Source organism: Bos grunniens, chromosome 3, assembly GCF_055505025.1.
Source record: "Bos grunniens cultivar Pamir isolate PY7600 chromosome 3, Bosgru_T2T1.0, whole genome shotgun sequence".
Classification (NCBI taxonomy): domain Eukaryota; kingdom Metazoa; phylum Chordata; class Mammalia; order Artiodactyla; family Bovidae; genus Bos; species Bos grunniens.
Genome location: NC_141167.1, coordinates 88,085,151 through 88,093,813, shown reverse-complemented (window position 1 = coordinate 88,093,813; position 8,663 = coordinate 88,085,151). Strand labels below are relative to the sequence as shown.

The 8,663-nt window shown below is 54.6% G+C and overlaps 1 protein-coding gene across 1 annotated transcript; it reads right to left on the bottom strand.

The window, feature by feature from the left end:
* Positions 1-2,957: 2,957 nt before the first annotated feature.
* On the bottom strand, positions 2,958-3,600 carry UBL4B (ubiquitin like 4B). The gene has a single exon (XM_086391719.1). The coding sequence runs from the start codon at positions 3,484-3,486 to the stop codon at positions 2,989-2,991; it is 498 nt and encodes a 165-aa protein (XP_086247845.1). The 5' UTR covers positions 3,487-3,600; the 3' UTR covers positions 2,958-2,988.
* Positions 3,601-8,663: the final 5,063 nt, after the last annotated feature.

Genomic DNA, 8,663 nt, shown 5'->3' with positions numbered 1-8,663 from the left:
GTTCCCTGCCCTACCACTCAGGGCTAAGAGTAAAAATCATACGGCCAGTTACACACACATCCCCACATCTCAATCCTAGGCTATGTGGCAGGGCTTCCCTGAGCCCCTCTGCTGCACCAAGCAACCAGGGACAGCAGGGGGCGCACTTCTCCCTACACTGTCTTCTCAGGGAGCCCAACCTAGATCCCCAGCACAAAGCATAGCCCATGCTAAGACCACCATCAACCTGTATCATCAAAGAATAAAGGACTTATGAAATAGCACATGAACCAGGGTGTGATTCCTGTTTCCATCAGAAAGACGATTTCGCCAGGGACCGGAGGATAGAGGCTGTTGGCCTTTGGTGATGCAGGCAGGAGCTTGGAGGAGAAGGCAGATTTCTATGTGGCTGAGAACACAAAGCTGGAAACCCAGACGCCGTGGCTGCCCTGAGATGACTCCTACTTGAGCAAAGCGGTTACCTCTAAAAGGATCTATGTGTCCTTTTGTGGCAGGAGAGAGATGCTGTGGGGAAGTGGCAGGGCTACATGCCCAGGGCTGCAGTTTAAGAAGAGTGCCCCCTCCCATTCCCACGGCTCCTCAGATGGTAACAGCAGAGGAGGGAGCCTTCAGTGGGTTTGCTGGCATAGGTTCCAATTCACCTTTGAAATGAGGTGAAACTGAGACAAGGAAGGACCTCTAGGGCAAGATAGGAGCCAAGTTTCTCCACACAGGGGAGGATTCTAACCCACTGCAGGAGTGTGAGTGGCCCCTCTGCCCCCAGCCTCCCAATATTCCCTGATACCTGTAAGTTCATCCATTAGGGGACAAACCCCACAGTGGGAAATGCAGCATTGAATAAAATATCCCTGGGAGAGAGAACAGAGGCAAGTTCTTGCTCAGTTCCACGAGGCAGTGCATTCTCCCCTGGGCTCAGCTTTGTGGGGAGGGCTGGGAGCAGGGCCCCCCGGGAAGGGTGGAGTCAGAAGTGGGAGACCATCACAGGCACTCCAGAGCAGAACAACTCTCCTTCCTCCCATGTGGGGCCTGGAGTCCCTCCCCGCAGCGCTGGGGACTACCAGCCGAGGTGGCTGCTCCCGGCCAGCCCCGACACTCCCACTAGCCAGAGAGACAACAAAGCCGTCCCCCATCCCCTTGTGCCAGCTCCTCTTGGCAAAAGGAATAAAACGGCCCACTTATTTTTATCACTCACAGATTTCCCAGGAAATGGGCTATTAGTTCCCCTAATATAAAGATAATAGGCTTGTCCCCCTCCATACGTGGCACAGCCCAGCATGAACATACTTGAAGCTCCATCAGAAGGTCTCTCCTGCAGAGGATGGGGTACCTGGGAGCAGGACCTAGAGAGGAGCCAGAAGCTGGGGTTCCCCCACCCCCTGATGGCAGAGACACAGTTTCAGGAGTCTCTCCCTGCCCTGTAGCTGATCCCACCCTACTCTCAATTGTAATCTTCAACACCTATGGGGTAAGTAAACACTACTATAAAACACCCCAACAAATAGGATGTGGGGGCCCCATAAGCCAAGGACAGGATGCTTCCCAGGGACCTGTGTATGCCTGTGTGTGCTAAGTCTCTCCAGTCGTGTCCAGCTCTTTGTGACCCCATGGACTGTAGCCCACCAGGCTCCTCTGTCCATGGGATTCTCCAGGCAAGAATACTGGAGTGGGTTGCCAAGCCCTCCTCCAAAGGATCTTCCTGACCCAGAGGTTGAACTTGTGTCTCTTATGTCTCCTGCACTGGCAGGCAGGTTCTTTACCACTAACGCCACTTGGGAAGCCTTGGAACTTGGGTGCCTCCAGTTCCTTTCTAGATTGTGCTTCATCCATTTCCCTTCCTCTCCACAGACCCACTGTGATAACAGCACTGCCAGGACTTCAGAGCACCAGGCTCTCAGTGAGTGCCCTGCCCTCTCACACATGGGCTGTGGGAGCTCCTCAGCCCTTGGTGAGGGCCTTCTCACACCAGAACAGAGAAAGGGGCCTGGCTTTTCTATAGTCTGTGAGGACTGCGCCCTGCAAGGTGGTGGCTGGCACCTGGGCATGTAGTCACACGGGTTGCAGTCTGGTTTCATGTTGCTGCTTTACTTGTCACACGTATGACCTCTCCACCGAAGCTGCATGCTCTGTGAGAGCAAGGGCCCTGACTGGTACTCTCTTTGCTCCCAGGAAGCCTGGGCAGTGATGGGCAGGAAATGGGGGCTCAGTGAGCCCCAGTGATTGATGAGATTTGGGGCAGGGCACAGGGGGGCGCGGCCCTGTGCTGCTCACGCTGACCACGGTGAGTGTGCAACGATGCAAACTGCCTTTTCAGCCTAAGCCTCGGCTTCCTGCTCTCCCGCGTGTGTGTGTGTGTCCCTGAGAACACCAGACCTGCACACAGAAGCCCTCCCCAACTCCTACCTCTGCTGCCTCTGCCCCTTACGCTGTGGAAGCACGAGCAGGCAGAAAGTAGGGACAGCCTCTCTCAGAGGGCAAGTGCCAGCTGCCAGGCACTCCTTTCCCCTTGGCCATCGGAGGTCTGGGGGTGGGCGCCATGGCCTGGGGATGGAAGAAATGAACTCACATTATCTGTCTTTCTGCCCCCAAGGAGAAAGACAGTCTGTCTAGAGACACGGAGACTCTGAGCCAGGAGGTGTGCTGACAGCCTGGGCTGTTGCTGGACAAGCAGGGGCAAAGCCGCCCAGCCCAGGAGGAGCTGCTCCCCCAGAGGGGCAGAGGGTGGGGGCAGCCGGTGACCACCCCTTTTGGGCTGTCCGTGGAGCGACCAGAGCCGCTTCTAGTGATGGGGAGGGAATCCCTCTGGGTTTCAGAGGGGAACCCACAGGCCCAAGAGAGGAGAAAAAGGCCCAAAATCCCTCCAGTTGCTCTGAAATTTCAAAAAGGGGTAAAGATGCATCTATGTCAGCAAGAACTTGTGGGGAGTCACTGGGGAAAACTTAAGGATGAGGCGGGGTGAATTTGAGTGTGCAAACAAGCAGGATGGCTGGTTTACTGAACAGCCTCCTTTTCCTCTTCCTTATTGGGACTCAGAACCTCAAGCTCCCTCTCCCCAGTGGGCTGTGCGAGTGGCTCCTTGGTCAGGAGGTACCGCGCCAGCTGCTCCAGGTCCCCCAGGCTTATCCTCTGCAGGCACTCCTCGTGCTCCCGCCTCAGCAGCTGCAGCATTGCCTCAGTGTCCTGGGGCCCAAAGTGTTTGGCCAGGACCTGGCCCAGGTGGTGCCACAGGGGCTGGGGCAGGCGGGTGTCCTCAGGCGCCGGCTTCTCCAGGGGCCGCATGATCATGCTGATGGAGGCGTTGGGCCCAATGCGGTAGTCGGAGAGCTGCTTGTCATCTGCCAGCAGCTGGCCGCGGAAGAGCAGGTGCTGCTGCTCCTCCGGCACATGCAGCCGCTCGGACACCAGCTTCTTCAGCATGGCCACGCTCTCCTGTCCTGACACCTTCAGGCTACATCTCCGGCCCAGGAGCAGCTTGACTGTGAGGAACATCGGGCTGCCAGCAGATTCAGGAGGGATCCATGCTCTGGCGGCTGCCCTGAGGGTGAAGGGGTTCTGTAGGAGAAGGTTTATGTGTGTGGTTTCTCCTTATCAACGGAGGGCAGTGGTCCCAGGAGGCCGAGGGCCGGGCCCAAGAGGACAGCCATTGGCTGATGCATGGTGATGTCACAATGCTGCTTATCAGAGGGCTCATGTCCAGAGTGGGACTTTAGGGAAATGAGAGGGGGCATTTGGGACACAGAACATTCCTTCCTCCTTTAGAGGAGAAATGAGAGGAGAAGAGGAAAAAAGGAGGGTTGGGAAAGCGAACGTAGGACTAGGAGAAAGAAGAGCAGGAGGGTGTGACAGGAGGGCCCAAAGGACAGGGCGGCAGAAGGAAACACACCCATGTTGCCTCATTCAGCACTATTTCATGCCCTTTCTGCCGGGACCCATCCCCAAGGAGAGATCATATCATGATAGATATTTCCTGCTTTAATTTATCAAGGGTCCTCCTTCTGTCACACACTTGACACGCCCTCTTGGATTGGGTTTCCCAGACACAGAGACAGGGATTCTCAAGCACATACATAGTTGGGAGGTAACCCCAGGATGCTCATGTAAGCAGGAGCGAGAAAGCGAGACAGATAAGGGTGGGCAGTCCACACTGCATCAGTGAGCAGATGGCCTCTGTGGTCAACTAGGAGCTCTTAGTCCCAGCGGGCACCTTGAGAGGCCGCATGGAATACACCAGCCGTGCGTCGGGGAAGTAAAGAAGCTGAATCCGTGCCTTTGGTCTTTGGGGTGCTAACTTGGTACCTGTGGTCTTAATGTGTGCAGAGCCAGCTCCAGTGACCAAAGAAGACCCTCCTTAGGCAGAGACTTGCAGGAACTGGCAGTAACTTTAACTCTCTCCACTTCCATCTCACCCCCATCCCCTACTTACAAATAATTCTCTCTTGGCGCAGTTAAAGCCCACTCAACCAAAAGAATGAGACTACCTGAGGGAGGCGCCAGGACACAGAAGTCACTGTAAAACCTGGCAATGGAGGCTAGCTGCTCCCACCCCAGGGTCAGACCACCTGGGATGATACACTCTCCTCTCATGGGTTGAGACAAGATAAAACCCTAGAACCTAAAAAAATCCCTCGTGACCTTTGAATTCCAGAGCCAGCTAACCCCACCCAGGGCCCAGCCCCTTTTGCAGAAATGAATCTGCTGGAACCCATCTTAAGCAACTGGGAATGCCGAGGGGCTCAGGCTGGGCCGCCGGCAGCATCTGCTGCAAGGCCCGACCTTAGTGAATCCTCCCGGCCTCTGGGGCAGGTACTGTCCTACCCTCCACCTGCCAGAGGAGATGGTGGGGCTGCCTACTGTCACTGCCAGCAGGCAGCACACAAGTTTGGCCTCCTGCGACATCTGCTCGGTGCCCTGTGTGCCCGAGGGTGCCCGCGGCTCCGAGGCCAGTAAGGAAGGAACATGCTGGGGCCTCTGGTGTCAGCAACTTCTGTGGTCTCGGTAGTTTTCTGCTCAACTTGAAGGTCCCCTGGGCTGAGCCCTGTGAATGTGCTAACACATTTAAATCCATGAGGAAGGCAATGGGTGCACTCTGGAAATGAGTGAGCGTGGAGGCCTGGCTGACGTCCCGCAGCTGGTGGGGAATATTGTCAGGGGTGCACTCACTTCTCCGCGACACTTTGTGCTCCACGGCTGCTCCCGGCAAGAACCTGTTCTTTCCTCTCCTCCCCTCTTCTTCCCCCTTTCCTTCCTCTCCCTGGGGCCTGGGCTACACTTGATTGAGACTGTTGCCAACAGCCCTGGACTTTCCAGACCTCACCCTTCCACAGCACTGGGCTGATTCTCTACCCAGGTTGCGCCTGCCTCCACCCCCTCCTCTGACTCTGGCAGCCTTGGACGGCAGAAGAAAACATCCACGAATGCCACAGACTCAGCTGCCCTCTTCCTTCCTCCAAACCCTTGTTCTCACCTCCAGCAGGTGACCAAATTCTAGTCCATCAAGAAACTAAGCTAAAGAGTCAGGAATCTCACCCCAAGAATGAATGGCCCTGAGGGAGCAGGACTGGAAGGAAGAGACGCACTATGAATTCTGAGCCACCGGCTGGAAGAAAGTGAGGGTCTGAACTGGGCTGGGATTGGTGGAGATGCAAAGGAGGGGCAGATTTTGGATTTTGTTCCAAGGAAGAACAGAAATAATAAGAGGGCTCCTGTGGTCGGGAGAGGAGAGGAGGAAGGAGGTGGGGAAGGGGCAGCTGACTGGGCGGCACTCTTGAGTGACACCATCTGGTTTCACCCTTTTGCTTTTGGAATCAAACCTAGCTCCTCAGCCTGGCATCCAAGGGCATCATGACCTGTCTCTGCTTCCCCTCAGGCTTCCTCATTTGGCATCCTCCACTCCAGCCACACCCACCAGCCTTTTCCTCTACTTAACCTGTTTCATTAGAATGCTTCAGCTCATCCTTCTAAATGCTTGTTAAAACCCACTTCCTCCATGAAGCCTTCCCTACTTTCCCCAGTCCTAGGTGAAGGTAATCCCACCTGCCTCTGTGCAGCCATTACCCTCCTTGAACATTACTTGTGTTGATGTACCTATACAGATCTGTGTCTCCCTCACTGACTCTCAGTGGCAGAGAATGGGTCTCATCTGTTTTTGTAACCCTGCTTCCAGCACACAAAGACTGGTACACAGAAGGCCTCACATGCACGTTTGTTGAAAGAAGATGATAAATTTCAACATGCTGAGCCGTGCAGGCAGATGCAGGGTCCAGAACAGCAGGCTGTGGAAGTGAATGAACCTGCTTGTAGCCTCTCCATCTCCCCCAGAGAAATGAAAATTCAAAATTACATAAAAAAATAAGTCAGAAAGTGTTTGCAGTCTTTACCAAAGGATCTTCTACAGTATTCTTTAAACAGCCACCTCCCTTGGTGCATTTGGAATAAGATAGAAATTGCAGATGTTCATACAGTGCGTGGGGGCCCCGTGGACTCCATGATGGCAGGACGTCTGTCTTGCTGAGGGAGCTGAGGATGGATGAGGTTTCTCCTCGGCTGTCTGAGAGTTCCCAGCCTCTGGAAGGAAGGACCCTGTGATGGACAAACCATGAGATGGACAAGGTTGTGGTGGGGGGAGCTACTGTGAAAAATGCCCAGAGCAGAGCTAACCTAGAAAGGCTTCCTAGGGGCAAGGTTTAAGTCGTCTTCTGCTGGAGATGGAAGGAAAGTGAAACGGGGAGGGGAGTGGCCTGCAATCTCTCTCCCAGGCTATGGAATTTATGAGGAAAGAGTAGGGGCCCGAGTCCTGGGCTTGGAGGAAGAAAAGAACCAGCTACCTGCCTCAGCCAGACCTCCTAGACTTGCCCCAGCCACTGGGGAAGAAAGGTTGGCCCTGGGCTTCTAGAAACAGGTGAGACCACAGCTCAGACTCTGGCTCCTCAAAGCTAGTGGCCACTTGCAGACTGGCACCTCTGTGACCAAGGCTTCAAGGGCCAGAGCTGCTGGGTCACATAAATCCACTTCCTGATCTAGAGAGTCCCAGTGTGCTAGGGGGCCATGACAGAAGCCTTAGAATTAGTATGTCCCCATTAGGAGAGATGGTCACCACTGACCCCTGCCTCTGTGATGGAGCCCCCATTGCCCTCCCCAGCGAGGGTAATAGAGGAACCTTGTTGGGCCCTCAAATCATATTTGGAGCTTGGAAATTTCATAATTTTTTCCCAGGCGATTGCTTGTCTTCATTATGCAATTAGCATGAGAAAATGCAGTTGTGTAATCAGAGCAGGCAATCAGACAACGATTGCCATAATTAGGGAGGAAGATTAGTGGGAATGAGTGGGTTTTGTGACTTGAGGGAAAGGAACAAATGTGTACAGAGAGAACGCTGGTCAGTGGTGGGTCCCAGCCCCTCTGACAAACAACTTTAAGTGCAATCGTGTCACAGGAAAACCAGCATAAAGTCTTTAGGAGAGGAGGAGGGGGAGGAAGAACACCTGGGTGCCTGGAGCCCTTGGTGTAGGACTCTGGGACATTGGCACACAAGGGCTTGAACTCTGTAGGATAAAAGCCAAGGGTCCAGTGGCCAGCCTGGGGCCACCTGGAGCAGCCTGCTCCTTGAATCTCATTTACTTCCTCTAATGCCTCCCCTCCCTTGTGAAGGTCTCAAGAGACAGGTCATGCCTCCAGGACCCTACACAGTGCCTGACCCATAAAGACATTGTGTATTTATAAAAACTTGGAAATGTGAGCTGTTACCCCCAACTGTCAGGGGAAGACTCCATTGCATGAAGCAACATGCCCACATGTGATACCCCACAAATGGGCTAAGCCCTCTTGCTGGCACAGGTAGGCAGCCCAGCAGCCTCTGCAGACCCAGCAGGCCAAGGGCATGAAGGGGCCAGGAGATGCTGGTTGACAGCTGGCAGTGGCGGTGCCCTGAGCTTTGGCTAATCTACAACCACTGACTATGGCTGCTCAAAAGGCTCATGAGCAAGGGACATTATGCCTCTACCCACCTCACTCTCCGGGTAAGTTATCAAGTTATTATTACACTTTAGAAATGTCAGGCTGGCCTTCCAGGGGAGGTGGGGCAGGGGGGATGGGATGCTAGCTGGAGGGGGACTGAGAGATACTGAGAAACGGGGGGATGGAGACAAAGCAAGCAGAAGGAAGGCAGGTGGAACCACAGAAACAGTGGAGAGAGGAGGGGGTGGAGAGCGCACAGGCTGAGCACAGACCATGCTCAGAAAGAAGAGGAGTCCAGAGGGATAAGAGGAGTGAGGGGCAGGCAGAGGAGTCGTGCAGAGGCGGCAGGGAGAAGGGACGAAAGGACATTTGTGCCAGGAAAGGAAGGAGGGGGAGAAGGAGAAATAGGAAGGAATTGTTACTGCAAAAAAAGGACAGTGAATACCTCTGCAGGCCTCCCTGCTGAGAATAGTGTCCCTCTTCCCCTCGCCTTACAGTCTGGAAATGGTTCACAGGAAAAACTAGCAGAGAAAGTGGAGTTCAGACGTGGAGAGCCTGAAGTCCTGGTTCCAGCAGCCCCTGCCTCCTCCATGCCAGGCAGCCCCACCTTCAGCACTTCCTGAGCACACACGCAGCGCTCTGCGAGGCCCGCAGGGGAGAGAGCTGACCAGCAGGCAGGCAGAACACAGGCCAGTCCCCAGACACAGCCCCCC